This window comes from Magnolia sinica, chromosome 19 (assembly GCF_029962835.1).
Source record: "Magnolia sinica isolate HGM2019 chromosome 19, MsV1, whole genome shotgun sequence".
NCBI lineage: Eukaryota > Viridiplantae > Streptophyta > Magnoliopsida > Magnoliales > Magnoliaceae > Magnolia > Magnolia sinica.
This window is the reverse complement of record NC_080591.1, coordinates 22692978-22709573: the sequence shown is the minus strand read 5'-3', so window position 1 is coordinate 22709573 and position 16596 is coordinate 22692978. Positions and strand designations below refer to the sequence as shown.

At 39.6% G+C, this 16596-nt stretch overlaps 1 protein-coding gene across 1 annotated transcript in view; it reads right to left on the bottom strand.

Moving 5' to 3' along the window:
* The window catches only part of LOC131234858 (uncharacterized protein At5g03900, chloroplastic), a 30071-nt gene extending 15354 nt beyond the window's left edge, over positions 1–14717 (bottom strand). Inside the window, exons 1-7 of the mRNA XM_058231841.1 lie at positions 14217–14717; positions 11419–11526; positions 11204–11304; positions 10898–10981; positions 2420–2489; positions 2283–2348; positions 101–190 (exon numbers count right to left, since the gene is read on the bottom strand). Coding sequence (XP_058087824.1) covers positions 101–190; positions 2283–2348; positions 2420–2489; positions 10898–10981; positions 11204–11304; positions 11419–11526; positions 14217–14597 — 900 coding nt within the window. The 5' untranslated portion in view covers positions 14598–14717. The remainder of the gene's footprint in view (positions 1–100; positions 191–2282; positions 2349–2419; positions 2490–10897; positions 10982–11203; positions 11305–11418; positions 11527–14216) is intronic.
* Positions 14718–16596: the final 1879 nt, after the last annotated feature.

The window sequence follows — 16596 nt, the reverse complement described above, 5'->3', positions numbered from 1 at the left end:
CAGGGATTAAATTTTGCTCCTATCTCTGTTGGCAGCATACCACACATTTATTGTTCAAAACTCAGTCCAACTGGAAGATGAGGGAACGTGATCAGCGTACCATAGATTCCTTAATCGGCAATACATCAAGATACGGAGCTAGCTCTTCTGCTGTGACAACACCTCCATTCGAAGCTATGTACTGTCCTATCTGTCAAAACAATTTCAAGGCCAATAATCCACTGTCAACGGAGGGAAAAAGATTTTTTTTTTTTTTTAATTTTAAATTTACACATGCACACACACCCCAAACACGCACGCCGTAGTGAAATTTCACCACCTATGGGTACTCGAACCCTTGACCCGGTGTTGAAACTCCTGAGAGTCTACCACCCAAGTAAGAGTAAGGACCCAGGAGGGAAAAAGAAATGACACGGCAAAATCATCACCATCATCTAAACCTTATCCCAACTAATTGGTTTCAGCTACATGAATCCTTTTCCGCCATTCCACTCTATCAAGGGGTTTGGAATGTCATATTCTTCGAATTCATGTTGGAAGCTGTGGCATAAGTTTGATGCCAGCTGCCATCCTGACACAACCCTCCTAATTTATCCAGGCTGGGGTCTGGCAAAGAGAGCATAAAACTCCCACAGGCACAATATAATAGATTATTTCAGAAGTTGATTACAACCAAATGCTATCTAACAGTCTATTACACACATTTATTACAATTAATGAGTTACACAGATAACAGAACAATAATGGATTAAGATGACAAACACTTAATCAAATGTATATGAGAATAATCCGTGGGTATTTTTGCAATATCAAAAAGGCCATGCATAAACATTTGTCAAGAGCATAAATATAAATTCAAAAAATGCATTTGAGAATTCTAGCTTGTGACAATAGTATATGGAAATATAATCAACCTACAAATATTTATGAAAAAAGAGATTGAATCTGAGAACATAGAAATTAACGGATCACTGTACTTAAACCCCTTATGTTCTCAAGATGTATGTAGAAATGACTAACAGAAAAGTAGAATCGAGTGTCATGGGGAATAACTCAGTGTAGGCATGCCATACTTCCTAGGACTTCTGCACAGGAAGGTCCACACCAGACTAGAAACATGCTCTTTCATCCAAGCTTAAACAATGGCATGCCTTGCATAATAATAGAGTAGATTCTGGATGCATCCAATTTCAATCTTGGGATAAGGCAGATGCCAATTTTGTTTGCAACTAATAATAACATAAATACTGTGCTGAGAAGCTACTGCGCTACGGAAAAAAAAAAAAAGGCATGAAAAGAGCAACCATGAGACCCTGGGAAGAAAATTTGGTAAGATTACGGTAAAAAAAAAAAATCTTACATCTGATATACTTCTTCCGAAACCAAAAGCTCCCTAGAAGCACAAACTTGACAATGAACTCACTCAAATATGAAACTCCATTCTAGACTAGACAACAGACAGCTTAAAACAATTATAGAACAGCCAATTTGCCTCTATACCAGAATGCAACCAACCAATATTTGGGAGCAGATATTAGTGATTGGAATGCACTTAATATGCATACAGGCATTGCAGTTTGGCATTGCAATTTATAAACAAGTGAATTTGCATAGAATTTGAAATGCATAATGATTGCAGATAGCTGAAAACAAAAGGGAGTATTTTGGATTTGCAGTGTTGTTCGCTGGTTTCTTTAGATAATCTAGTATGTTAATGGCAGCTTTTAACTCTTTGGATATCTCTACTAGATATAAAATACAGACTAACCCCGAGTCACCAACTTTTTTGAGCTTTATGTACTGACCAGATAAAGAAAACACTTTAAAAAAACAAAAAAATAATGAAAATAATAATAATATCAAATGCGAGAATAACTTTATTTTATTTTTATTTTTGAAAGATGAATCAAATTTTATTAAGACCAGCAGCTGAAGAAAGAAAAACAGAAAAACAAAAAAGAACAACAAGCAAACCGAAAAGAAAGAACTATACAAACCATACACCCGCCCAAAACACCTAAACAAAAGAAGGGAACAAACAAAAAAAAAAAAAACACCCACAAATACCTCTCCAAGAGGCAAAAACCCAGCCCTAAACTATCCTAGATAGAAGGGATCGAAGACCATTCGTTAAAGTTCCATAAGACTCCTCTAAGAACCCCAGAGGCTTCTCAAATGCGAGAATAACTTTACCACCTAGCGGCTACAGAAATCAAAACATTAAAACTGGACAAACGCTATTCAAAAGAAAAGGACTACTGAACTCAGGGCTCAAATATTACCAACTTCCATCGTTCTTCTTCAATTCCTTGATTTGGATCCCCATCGCCAAATACAAATGAGAAAACCTACACATACAATTCATTGCACTTCAGAATTAGAAAAGGAGAAGGAACAAACCAATTGAATCAAGACTTACAGATTCAATAAAGTTCATCCTATCATCTGTTCTTATCCTTTGCCTTCTGTAGTAGTATGGATCCCAGTACCTGCCATAGCAATTCTATTATATATAGAACATTAAGAAAGTTATAATTCCTTACATTTTCAAGTTATTAGTGCACAATTGCAAGAGAATTAATCAATAGATTCAGACCAAATCACAATACTGGTTTTACCATAACATAGAAAGAAATCTAGCATAAAAAACTCACGCATTTGATGTCAAGGGATTGATGACCTATACTAACCTGATGCGAGCTCTAACAATTAAATTATTCAGTTCTAAAACTTGTTGTTCTATAAGAATCTTAACTCGTGCATTTACTTCAACCCGATGGCATGCATTTACTTCAACCCAACAATATGGCAAAGAGTCCTGCTCGGGTGGACAGAGCAACCGATGACAATTCTGTGCCCTCTCTCCACCGAATTTCAAGGATCAACTCCATGCTGATAGTTAGTATATGAGGCTTCTTGGACCATTTTTTAATCAATGCTTCTTGGTGCAAATTTTGGGCTAATTTCGCAAACCTGAACTCTAATTCACCAATAAACACAAGAAAAGTGGACTTTCATCAGCTAAAATATAGGGAAAAAAAAAAGTTAACTAAAGAGATGGTAATGGCCTTATTCACTTCAATCCCACTCCCCCCTGGCACTCTCTTTAAGAAAAGCCTTCACATCTCTGAACAAAGTTTTCCAGAAAGTCGTGACTGAAAGTGAATCAAGCAATGTAGTTGACAGGAGCAAAAATGTGGTGGCAAACTGTGGGAATTGGCTTTTGTTTTTTACTTTCTTTCACTTGGAAAGAAGTAGAGAAAACAAAGCCTACAATGGCCAACACAGAAAAGGACCCTCTCGTCATTCTGCCAACTAGCCATCACATTACCCAAAAAAATTGAAAAAAAAATTTGAAAAATGAAAAACACAGACAAAGGGGAAACCCAAAGATCCCGAATAGCCCAAGCTGGTTTCAATCTTCCAAATCCCCAACCCAATCCGCCGAAAGTTCCACCATTGAACACCCTTGTAAGTCCTATCTTGCCAATGCGCAATTGATGATTGTGTAGAGAATCCCTTCTTTTTAAGATTTCTTCCGAAGCAACTTTATCTTAAAAATCTTCTATTTATTCCCCTTCCCCAATACCCATGAGCCCCAAAAATGCCATCCTCCAAAGAACCTATCTCACCTTTGAATGGCCCAGAACACCATTCCATTAGCCATTCCCTGATGGAAGTTCCAAGAGATCCCAACTTTAGGCAATGGAAAAGTTCAAAATCTCTTTGCCACTGTGCAATGGATAAACAGGCAGTCCACAGAATCCTCTTTTATGTACATAAAAGCACATTGGGGAAGACATATTGTACTTATATGGATTATCCAACGTTAAATTTTGTTTGACATAGCAACCCAAGCAAATATTTTGACTCTTACCAAACTTCAGCACAAGAGGGGGAGACACGTCAAGTCCTGACATAAGCACCAAGAATAAGGATATTGCTGACAAATCGCCAGTTTTGGCAACCATTTCCACTCTCCTATCTTCAATCAACCTACCAAAATGCCTTTCATGAAGCCTGTTAAGAAAATTTGCCAAATTGTCTAGCTGGTGTGTTGGCTAAGATGGTGTTAGCTGTCACGCAGTGTTGGGGGTTCATTTCACTCACACTAAATAATTTGGCTGAAACAAATTCCGTTATCTTCTCAAAGAAAAAAAATATATAAACTAAACAAGATATTTGTACCACCAGAACTTAAAGACATCTTCAAATTCTAACAGAAAACTCTAACAAACCGGGGTTGATTATGCAATCAGACCTCTAATTCACAAAACGAATAAATAAATAAAGCAAAAGTGCATATCTGCCAACTGGAATAGAATCGAGAAAGAAATTCAACCAAACAAGAGGTTGCCCTATAGAATTGAAGAAATTTTCCAAGCATAAAAGCAGCGCACTTGGAGAAATTCCAACAAAAGAAAGATAATGCCATGAAAAAACATGTCACGCATCTTTTTTATCCTTAAGTGTAATTTTATTAGCAAAGAAGCAAGAAATATTACATTATACAAGGAAGAGCATAACACATACCTACCATTCAAAGATAATCTAAGGAGCCCCTCGCTCCAAGGCATCCTTTTCTTCTTCTTTTTTGAAATGATGATAATATATTTCACAAAAGCTGAAGCTCAGAATTTACAAATATACAGGCCCAATCAGGCTACAAATCCCCCCAAGAGAGCAGAAAAGAAACTAAAAACTTTGCAGACAAAGCCCATTCTATTACAAGAGATTTAGCTTTTACCAAACACCTGAAAAACCTTACTTTTACAATTCCTGAAACAGCGATCATTTTTTTCCAGCCATAAGACCCATATGCCCGCTAACAAGCACAAATGCCAAACTTTTTCTCCCCATTTTCGATAAACCCCCACCAAGCCACATGAGAAAGAAACTCTCAACCAATTCCAGTAACACCCATAGCGCTCCGAATAGAATAAAGAAATTGTCCCATAACCTCTTTGTGAAAGAACAGTGAAGGAAAAGGTGATCCACCAATTCCTCGGCCTGCATACACATTAGACAGACATTCGGGAGAATAAGGCTTCATTTTCGTAGATTGTCTAGTGTAGAACCTTTTTCCTCCGCAGGCCACGCAAAAGCTGCCACCTTTGGAGGAGCACCATACCACTAAATAAACCGAGTCAAACAAACCCCATACCTAGAGATGGCCCCACTAAGAAACATATAGAATGATTTTACTGAGAATACACCATTCTTATCCTGAAGCCATTTCGTAGAATCCAGGTCAGAGAACCGGAATTATCTTTGATAACAGCTCCAACAATTGAATGAGCTCTTTGACCTCTTCGTCCCCCAGATTTCGCCTACACGGCAGGGCCCATACTACCTCCTCTCCCACTAATGAAAAGAAACTAGCTACCCTCAACCCCTCAGCCGAGATCCCCGCCAATTGTGAAAAAACCTCACTCAGTTTAAAATCTCTCACCCATCTATCCTCCCAAAATCTGATATTCTTCCCATTCCCCAATAAAAAAACCCACCCCTTCCCATACTTAATGATTTAGTGAGGCCACCAATTTCTATACGTGCAATGCCCTGTATAACGATGACGACCTAATCCACCACCTCCTTTCTTCCAGCCCATATTTTCTAATTAATAGCTCTCGCCATTGAGACCCCACCTCTACCCCAAATCTCCAAAACCTAGTTTCCTAATAATGCTATATTCATCTCCACCAGTTTCTTGAAACCCACTCCCTTATCCCATGGCTTACACACTTCTTCCCATTTCAAAAGACGAAACTTATGACTGTCTCCCCCTCCACTCCACAAAAAGTTCCTCCTGAGCTTATCCCATCTTTCCAGAACCAACTTCAAGCACTTAAACAAAGACAAATAATAGACTGGTAGATTGGACATGACCAACTTAATCAAATTAATTTTACCTCCCAACAATAGTTGACGGGTCTTCCACTGAGATAACTTCAACTTGAATCTTTCAATCACTCTATCCCAAAGATGCTTCGATGGTCTGCCAATATATAACGGGAAACCAAGACAATCGTAGGAAAAGAGCCCACCCTACAACCAAGCATTTGAGCAAAAATCTTCAGCTACTCCTTCGAGACCCCCACCCACAGTATCTCGCTTTTGCTCTTGTTGATTTTTGAACCTGAAACGGCCTAAAAATAAATAATGATCGATCGGAGATTTTCAATGTAAGACGCATCTACTTCACTAAATAACAAGGTGTCATCCGCATAATGCAAGTGGGAAATATGATATTCTGATTTATCAACCTAGAAACCTTTTACTACCCCCAACTCTACCCCTTTATCTAACATTCTTCCCAATGCCTCCATAACCACCTCAAAAAAATGTGGAGAGAGAGGATACCCTTGCCACAGCCCTTTAGAAGCTTGAAAAAATTCATTCAGAGATCCATTGACCAAAATAGAGAACTTTGCTAACCTCACACATTTCCGGATCCACTTTCGCCATTTAATTCCACATCCCAACATTTTGAGCATATAATCCAAAAAGTCACAATCCACACGATCATATGCCTTTTCAATATCAAGCTTACAAACTATACGTTTTGACCCTTCTCTAATACAAGAGTGGATTCAATCATTTGCCACCAAGAAGCTATCTACTATTTGTCTGTCTTATACAAAAGCCCCTTGTGATTCAAAGATAACTTCACCCAACACAACCCGGAATCTTGAAGCTAACACCTTGGCCAGAATCTTGTACCTACTTCCCAATAAGCTAATGGGCCTAAAATTCCATAAGCTTTCAGGCCAGCTCCATCCTTCTTCTGGAATAAAACGCTATTAATGTCACCCCCAATTCCAAGGCGATGCAATCTTTCCCATGAAATTCGTTCATAAAGGCACATACATCCTTCTTTACGACCTCCCAAAATCTTTGATAAAACGCTGTTGGAAAACCATCCAGCCCATGGGCCTTATCACAACTCCGCCACTGCCCATTTAATTTCTTCTTCTGAGAAGGCCTTTTCCAAAGAATCCGCCGATTCCAAAGAAAGCGAGGGAAATTTCAGATTGTCAGGAGCCAGCCTCTTCCATCCTTCCCTCGAGAGGAGTCGCCGATAGAAACGAACTATCGCATCACAAACCTTTGCCCTACCCACCACCCTTTACCCCTCCACAATTAACAACTTGATCTTATTTGATCTTGCTCTAGCACTAGTCATTGAAATTATCCCCCTCTTTCAACCACAGAGCCTGAGAATGTTGGCTCCATTTGATTTCATCCTCACAAAGTCTAGCATTGCATTTTGCACAAAAGATTTCTCGCCATGATCTTTCCTCCTCCGACAATACCTCAGTTTCCTCCTTAGCATTAGCATCGAAGATCACCATTCAACCACCTTTTCTACAAAACCTTCGACTTCTAGCCAAGCAAGCCTTTTTAAATACCAAAACAATAAAAACATTAAACCGAAAACCTAATGCTAGATTTTTTTACTACTTAATCCTGGTTCTAAAACACTGCTACAAAATGTGATATACATCTTTTTTTCTTTTTAATCCAAAACAATAGAAACCATAAACCAAAAGCTAGCCCTTGGTCACTAAATCCCTACCCTTAAACAGTCATATAAACAGTCCTAAAACCTTTCTGCTTCTGATCTGATCAAATAAGAACTCAAAAAACTTGAGTTGCGTCCCAAAATTGGGATTCTACATGAAACCCACAAAAAATATTCTAGAAATGCGAAGAAAATTCACGAAATATCCTAAATAAAAAAACAGCAACTCCAACCCGTCCTTTTGGTAAATACCAAGACCTATAGTCCCATTGCGATTGTCATCAAGAAATGATGTCAATGATGACATCATCTACCTTACTAAAAACCCTTTGTTTCTATCATAACCGTATACCCTATTAGTAAGTCGGTCATAACTTTGATGACAGTGTGTATGTGTGTATGAGAGACAGAGAGAGAATATTTTACTAAAAAGAAAAAGAAGCATCAGAGAGGAAATAATTCCCAATGTGAAGATTCATGCTTCCAATGCACCTTTCAGGAAAAAATGTATCAGCCCACTATGGGCCTTTTATTTCAAATCGGGCATTACAACCCTAATGCGGGGGCATTTTTACACCGGGCTCGAGTGGAGTGGCCTGCGGAATGTGGGGGGACACTCGGAGTGGGTGGCCCGTGTGAGGTGGGTGGCTCGTGTGAGGCGGAACCCATGTGATTTGGGGCCCACGATGAGGTTTCGATCGAGGACCTAACCCATGGATGTGGGGCCTGGGCTATCAGATAAAAGGATTAATTTACAATGCTCTATCAATTCGAGTTTTTAGAGCAAGTGGTTAATTGTCTGTATCAAATTGGTATCAGAGCAGGAGATCTCGCATTCAAGACTCCTCACCGGAGGTAATTAATGAAGGGGCATTTTCGCACCGGGCTCAAGTGAGGTGGTCTGTGAGATTTAGGGGAACACTCGGGGTGGGCGGCCCGTGTGAGGCAGAACCCATGTGATTTGGGGCCCACAGGAGGGTTCGGCTGAGGACCTAACCCATAGATGTGGGGCCCGGGCTATGAGATAAAGGGATTAATTCATCATTCTCTATCAGTTCAAGCTTTTAGAGCAAGTGGTTAATTGTCCTGAATCAAGCCCCGTATCATATAAAGGTTGTTACGGTTGTTACATAACCATTTTTTAACACCATCAATATAGTTGCATCATTTATGGCCAACAGTGCATAGCTGTCCTCTAGGCAATGCAAACATTCTGCATAGTTTTTCTAATGTGTAATCATGTCTTTTAACATCCCTTGAAGTTTCATCGAAAATTCCACCATTTTCCTAAAGTTTCCACATTGTTCCCTCAGACTTCAATACTTCACGTGATACATGTGATATCCCTTGAAATATCTCACGACATTTCTTATTCTCGAAGGCATGATGATACCATGCACAAATCGATACTAAAAACATTGTATCCAGCTGCAACATGATTTTATTCATGTGGGCTCAAGGTCTTTTAGACTCTTATCTTTTACTTCCACATATTAGATCACTCTACCAAACAAAAATGGGCCCACCAAGGATACCACGGACTTCTAGGGCACAGCATCAGCCATTCGATCAACAAGTTTACATGCGGCAATGAACTGCTTCAAATGTCATGTAGAAAACACCATCATGCTACGACCAGCAGAATCTCACATGAACGTAACCCTGAGAACTTTATAATAAATCAGATGAAAGAGTCAATGAACTATGAGAAGGGGGGAAAAAAGCACTGGTTCAAAGGAACAAATCAGTTTCCCATGCTACTTAAAATATGTGAAGCAATTGTTATATTCTCTTAAAAGAACACATCCTACCATGATATTTGAACTCAGAATTACTTGGATATTTCAGATCCCGATTTTGGAGAACATTTTCTTCCACTATCCAGCATCCAAATGCATAAGCCAGGGGAATTCCTTCATTTCTTTTTTCTCCTTTTTTTTCTTTTTTCCTCCACATGACGAAACATGGTTTCATGTATGACAAAAAGATAGATGAAGAACAAATTCTTCTTCTTTTTTCTTTTTCTTTTTTGAAAAGAAATAACCATCCTTTGAAAAACCAAAAGGAGAAATCCATGTGAGAGGGAACATTCTATGACTGAGACCTGCAAGATCCTTCTAACAAGGTGCCGCTCCCACCACTTCCAATCCCAGCTTCAGAATCTCGCTCATGTTTCCTATCTATGTATACTTATTTACATTTTGAAAGAGACGCTTCCCCGCTCCCGAACCTGAATTTGTTGCCGCTTCGCTTCACGCTTCGTGCGACTATATGACCGACTCATTTCATTTTAGACATCTACTTATCTAATCAGGTTTATGAATGATTATAGGCTTAACTAATTCCTCCTGGAGATGTGCTAGCACCTCACACAGCAGACCTGCCAGCCGTGGTATTAAAAATGGTTACATAACGGCCGTTATGTAACAGTAACTGTGGCAAGTGGGAACCGTTACAAGTTATGGGGCTGTAATGGCTGTTAGGGAAAACATGTCTGTTACGGGGTTGATACAGGTTTTTTTTAAGGCCATAACAGCTGTTATGGCCCGTATCGCAACAGTAACAGCGGTGGCTGTTACGGCCACCATTGTGGTTATTAAATACCTTGCTGCCAACCTGTAAGATTGTGGGACATCCAAGGTGCATAAGGTGGCCCTCGCTGCAAGGATAAACATACTCAAAACCAGGATGCTTCACTCATAAGACAGGCCACAATTGTATGTTTGAACGGGAACTTGGAATTTTTTTAAGCCATCCACTCGTTTTGTATAGGGGCATCCAATTGATGAGGGGACCATCCTGGTTTTTGCATATATTCATCTTCACAGTGGGGGCTTCCTTTTGCTCTGTCACATATTTCCCGGGTTGGCATGACCGGTGCCGGTAAGGTGTGCATGCGACTAGTAAATCTCTTCTTCCTATTAATGTAGAATGGACATCAGCATTTTATTTTGTGTAATGTGCATGATCACTATGCACGGATAGGTAACTTAATCAAAGTTTCCAATTGAGAAAGAGAAAGGGAAAATGTAGCAAGAAATAAAAAATTGAAACCAAAATAGCAAATAGAAACTAATTCATTAATATAAGATAAGATCATTGGAAGTGGTTTGCTGTTGCTTCTTGACCCATGAAAAACATGAACCACTAGCACAACTCAGTCAATCAATTATAGAAAGTCGACCAGCAGTCTAGAAATCAGCCACAGAAGATAATGAGATCAAAATGCTCAGCATCAATTGATAGATGCTATTATGTTTCAAACAACAGCATTCAAGCTGAGGAGATCTTAACTTATTTAAAAAATTAAAATTAAAATAAATAAATAAATAAACTAAAAGGCTCAGGAACCATGATTCTGTTGGATCTTACCAAAATAAATCAGATGGGCGGAAGAAAACAGCGAAACTCGAGTCATATGATCTTCCTCCACGTCTTCCACGATTATCTTCATCACTGTTACCATGAACAAAAAGAAGCACTGTCACAATGATAGGTCAATATTTTACCGTGCAAAAGTATCAACTAAGAACAGTGGAATGATTCTAAGAAAGGAGAAAACTGGCAATATTAAAACCAGATTAGATGAGTACATAAAATATACACATCGTAGGCGGCTTATAAAGAAAAGATTATGGAAGTACATGGAATTAAAGTATCAAGGTCAACATAGAATACCTTCTACTTGAAAGAAGAGAAATAATTGTTGTATAAACAAGTACAATTGAAACAATTAGTGCGGTCCCAAATGAAACCCTGATTAAGTACTCAGCTGCAGCCTGCAAATGAGATTTTAGCTACAATATGCACTTCTGTACAGAGTTTAACTCTTACAACAATTAATGTGATAAATGCAAAACAAATTCAAAAGTACAAGCATGGACTACTAGTACCTTTGATTTTTCAAACAAAGGCTCAACTTTCAACCTAAAAGATTTGGCTGCAAGCTTTGACCTATAATCCCTTGGAAAAACATAAAGCACATCGCCTTCATCTGAAACCTGTTAATACCATCTTGAAGAAGATTGCATTCATGAAATCAAAAACTTCAAAGAGCCCACAAATATTAGAAAACAAAAATGTGCATTTTTAAGTTGTACATGACAAAGATGTTGATAAATAAACAATCTATACTTTCAGAAGCCATAATATAATTGTCGACTATGATACCGTGATAGTGCAGAGTTTACGATAGTATTAAATAGGGCATCAATGCAATATGGATACAATGCTTCTTCTCCGTTTATGTATTGAGCAATCCCTACTAATGCAAGGGCATTTTTACACCGGGCTCGAGTGGGGTGGCCTGTGGGATGCAAGGGCACACTAGGGGTAGGCGGCCCGTGTGAGGTGGGTGGCTTGTGTGAGGCAGGCCTCACCTGTGTGAGGCGGGTGGCTCATGTGAAGCAGTACCCATGTGAAGTGGAGCCCACAATGGGGGTTCAGCCAAGGTCCTAAACCCATGGGATGTGGGGCCTAGGCTATGAGATAAAGGGATTGATTCGCCATACTCTATTAGTTCGAGCTTTTAGAGCGAGTGGTTAGTTTGTCATGCATCAGCTACCCTCAATTTGGTTTTACTTTTATTTTTTCAACCTGATGGTAGTTGGAGGTGCCCAAATAGGTTAGGGAGGCTCTTGAACACCAGCTCAAACTTCTATTTAGCGGTATCAGTAATCCAAGTTAGGGTCAGGCCAAGCTCTGCCCAAGCCCGGCCCGCATTGTTTAACATAGTCCCAAGCCTAACCCGAGCCGGGGCCGAGCCAAGATAGTCCAGCCCAAGCCTATGCTAGGCCTGGGCCAAGCCAAGATAGTCTAACCTGAGCCCGACTAGAAATGTTTATGTTGGGCCCGAGCCAGAGGGTTGGTCCAGTTGGTGTGGAGAGAGAGGGGGAGAGGGAGATGGGGGGCGTAGGCGTGGGTTGGAGCAATAACATGAGTAAATGAGGATTTTACATATGGTGTATATTACAAAATTGCCCTTGCAAACCCTAATAGGCCAGGTGGGCCAAACTCTGGCCAGGCTAATGGGCCGTTGTACACAATCCGAACCTGTCCTAGTTGAGAAATGGGCCTGAATTTTAAGCCTGAGCCTGTCCCTCGGGCCAAATACTCTAGTCCAAGCCCAGCCCAAGGCAACGCAAGCCCGAAAGCCAACAGCCCAGCCTGGCCCATTGATAGCCCTACTTCTATTACTTTCTACATTCCCTTTCAATTTAAAAGTTAGGTAATTCTTTAGAATTCTCTGTTGCCATTAAGCCAGTTAAATGCATTGTCAACTTTTTCGTCCGTATAGTTTATTGCTTTGAAAAGAAAGCTAGAGCTAACCTAGGGGCAAAGCCTGCACAAATGCATGAAGAGGACATGTTTCCTTTCGATGTGTTCAAATGCCAATAGCATGGCAAAGCTTTTTTTTTCTAGCATAATTTTATGCTAAGGGAAGAAGGATGAAGCTCAATTAGTGGCAGCGTGTGCACAAATACATGAAGATCCCTCACCATTGTACCCCTTCAAACACCCAATAGCATGAATACCTTCCAACGAACCAGAAACTATGCAGATTTCAATACACAATCAATAGAGTACAAATTGATTTTTTTTTTTTTTTTTTTTTTTTGGGGGGGGGGGGGGGCGGGATAATAAGTCTAATTTATGCTTCACATCCACCCTAAATATTAATGAATCAGCACTCCAAGCTTGGTTTTCCACACCAAACAACAAAAAGATACGATATTCTGGAATTTAATGTGGATGATACATGGATACCCACTATATACTGCTACAAAAGGCATATATGAACTTCAATCTGAAACTTAAAACCATCCTAGTTGTGGACCCTGACGTTAACGGGCAACCAAAAATCTCAAAAATAGCATGATTCTAATCATTTTATTGGATGGTTGAAAAGAAAGTCTGATTTCAACCAAAACTATCCATTGATCCAGCAGTTAGTGCAGTCAATGCATTTTTAGGACTATGCCCGATTGCCTATCCACTGTCGGCTCTTGCATTTGGATCATCTGAATCAGCTGGATGTATGCCACATCCACAGTGTGCATGTTATGATTTGCCAAAGTAACATTGAGGTTCACCAGTTTAGCCACTGCACTATTAGTTACAGTGCAGTCACTTCTACAAATGGGCAATCCAATCAACAAATCTGAACCGTCTATCTGGTCCAGTGCAGTCTTGGTAGGGCCACCATGCTAAAATCACAGCAATCAGCTCATTGCACCTTCTGAATTTTGGCCTTCTTTGTGTTAGGATCATCTGACTAAAGTGATTCTTGGGAACCATATGTATGGACTGAGTAGATGGTTCCAACTGACAATTCAACTAATTTGCATAAACAATCTTAACTGTCCAATTTAAGAGAATGATCGGATGGATTGGATTATCCAATCAGTGCGATCTTTGTATTGCAACAGCCCATAGCGAGTGGGCTGGACCGAATTGACAGTCCGCATGTCCAAATGCAGGTCAGTGTACTGTAACTTACGTTGCAGAAATTGCACTGAAACATTCCTCTCATACAGTTTCCCTAGCAACAACACATAAACCTAACCAAAGCAGGCGCGCGCAAATTCCACCGAATCAAACACGAAAGGAAATCGAATTCTGCATGTTCAGTTCTGATTTTTAAACTTCTGTAAACTCTCCGAAAACCCTAAGCAAGGCATCCAATGCATACCTCCAAGAACCCGCCGGTATCAGTTGCAAGCGCCTGCAGAGCCTTCTCGGCCTCGTCCAACTTCAATCCCGCCCGGCTCGCGACATCTCCGATCGTGACCCTCCCTCCGGACGAATCGACAGCATCCATCGCTCGCTTGCGGACATCCGACGGCAGCTTATCCGTCTCGACACCATTTCGAGGCCGGATTATATCCGGAATCTGAATGCCTGCTCTGATAGCAGGGAAGAGAATTCTAGGGCTTGAGGATCTGGAAGGACCTCGGAAGTGAGTGGATAGATGGAGATGAGGAGCTTTGAAAAGGGTCGGAGATTTTATGGAGAAGGAAGAGGGAATGCGGGGTTTGGATGAAATTCCAAAAGAAGTGGCAATTGAGGCCATGGGGAGGGGTTTTTTTGCAAGGTTTAAGCCATGGGAGGGGGTTTTCAATAATTTTCTTTTTCTTTTATCGGGAGTTCTCTTGACTGGCTGAGAGGATGAGATTGTTTGATCTTAATATCTTCTCCTTTCTCTATTCGAAAGAGATGAGACCGGTGATGATAAAGCGATTCGCGCGAGGATGAGACGAGAGATGTTAAAGATGTGATTCGCAATCCAGGCCGTTCATCGGGTGAGCCAGTACGTGCAACAGGGCAAGTATCGGTGGCTTTCTCTCGTCGGCTGTGCCCGACGTGTGTGAAAAGTGAACAGCTTGGTAAAACGGTGTAAAATGATGCGACTAAGCCCGAAGGCTTAACGAACACATGAAAAGAAGATCATACCTCAGAGGGTATGACTAAGATTAGATATTTTTTTACCAATTAAATACATAATTATTTACTTAAACTGATATATGTATTGAAGTTAATTATATCAATTTAATATTAAGACTTCAAAGTTAATAATGAATACAATGGCATACACTATAAATCATATTTTAATTAATCAATTAGTATATAAATATTAATCTACATGTATGTATGAAATGTATTAACTATTAATTCTTAACATTCATCTAATCATATATACATATAATTCACTAATTAATTACTTGAACATAATTAAATAAATACTAAAATGAAAATCTAAAACATAAATATATATAGTGGTTCAGTTTCTCTACTTCGCTCCTGACAGATTCAGTCAATTCATGAATGTAATGGATTTCACTATCAGATATTTTAAATTAAGTTCACTTCTAACATTTATAGGCGTACACTCCTGCTGGAGGCCTACACAAATACTTATCCATGTATCTACCCACGTTGGTGGCGTACGCAATGACCCACCATATACACATCCGTGTCGGTGGCCCACTCAAGGACTTGCTCATGTATAGACCTATGTTAATGGCCCATGCAAGGACTTACCCGTGTATTCAACTGTTTCGATGATGATACAGATCTACACAAAGAACCTGTGTGAGTTTGGCTTTCAAACTCTAAACTCGATTATACACAAAAAATTAGTGTGCAGACGATTTACTTGTTAGATTGAATCCATTTTGTAATGTCTTTTCGAGTTGCTTGATTATTGGTCTCTTATACTTCAATCGACTCTCCTTGTGCTCCTCGGATCGTTAATGTTAATGTTTTGTTAATGCTCTACGTCCAATATTAAACACCGTACATGCGATACTCTTTTAAGGTAACTGAGTTGATGGGATGTTAGGTGAATCTCTTATAACTAATGAAAAGCTGAAGTTCTAAAGTTTTTTATTAATGGACACTCTAAAAGACTTGAGATCATAACTCCGCAAGGTCCACTACAATGTATGTGCGTTGTCTATCAATTTTCTCCGCTCATTTTAAGGCATGAGCTTATAAACGAGGCAAATCCAAAGCTCAAGTAGACCAAACCATAGGAAAATAGGGATGACAATTCCCACCATCAAAGATGAGCAATGGTTCACACTCAACGTAAGTAAATGGGCAACTTTGGCCATGTCACATGCTGTTAGAACCTTTGTGAAGAACAACCTTATCTCGCACGTCCCGTGTGCGCATGACCTTTAGAGGGATTACGGTGCCAACGCTGTTAAGGCCACAATAACAAACTAAGAGCCATGTGTGGACCGTTAATGGGGATCTAACACCATCCATTAGATACGCTGTCTCTTTTAACCATAACTTAAATATCATTATTATTTAAAACTCAGGCAAGCCACAACATGGGAAAGATTTGGCATAGAATGCCTCCACTAGTTCTTTATAGGCCCACCGTGGTGTTTTTTTGCACCATCAAATCCATTTACGTGATGTAAATGGTCAAGATGAAAGAATTGTATAATAAAAAATTACTAATCCATTCATATGATGTAAATGGTCAAGATGAAAGAATTATATAAAATAATAATAATAACAGTATTCCAACACTCAACTGGGCTATACCATATTATTTT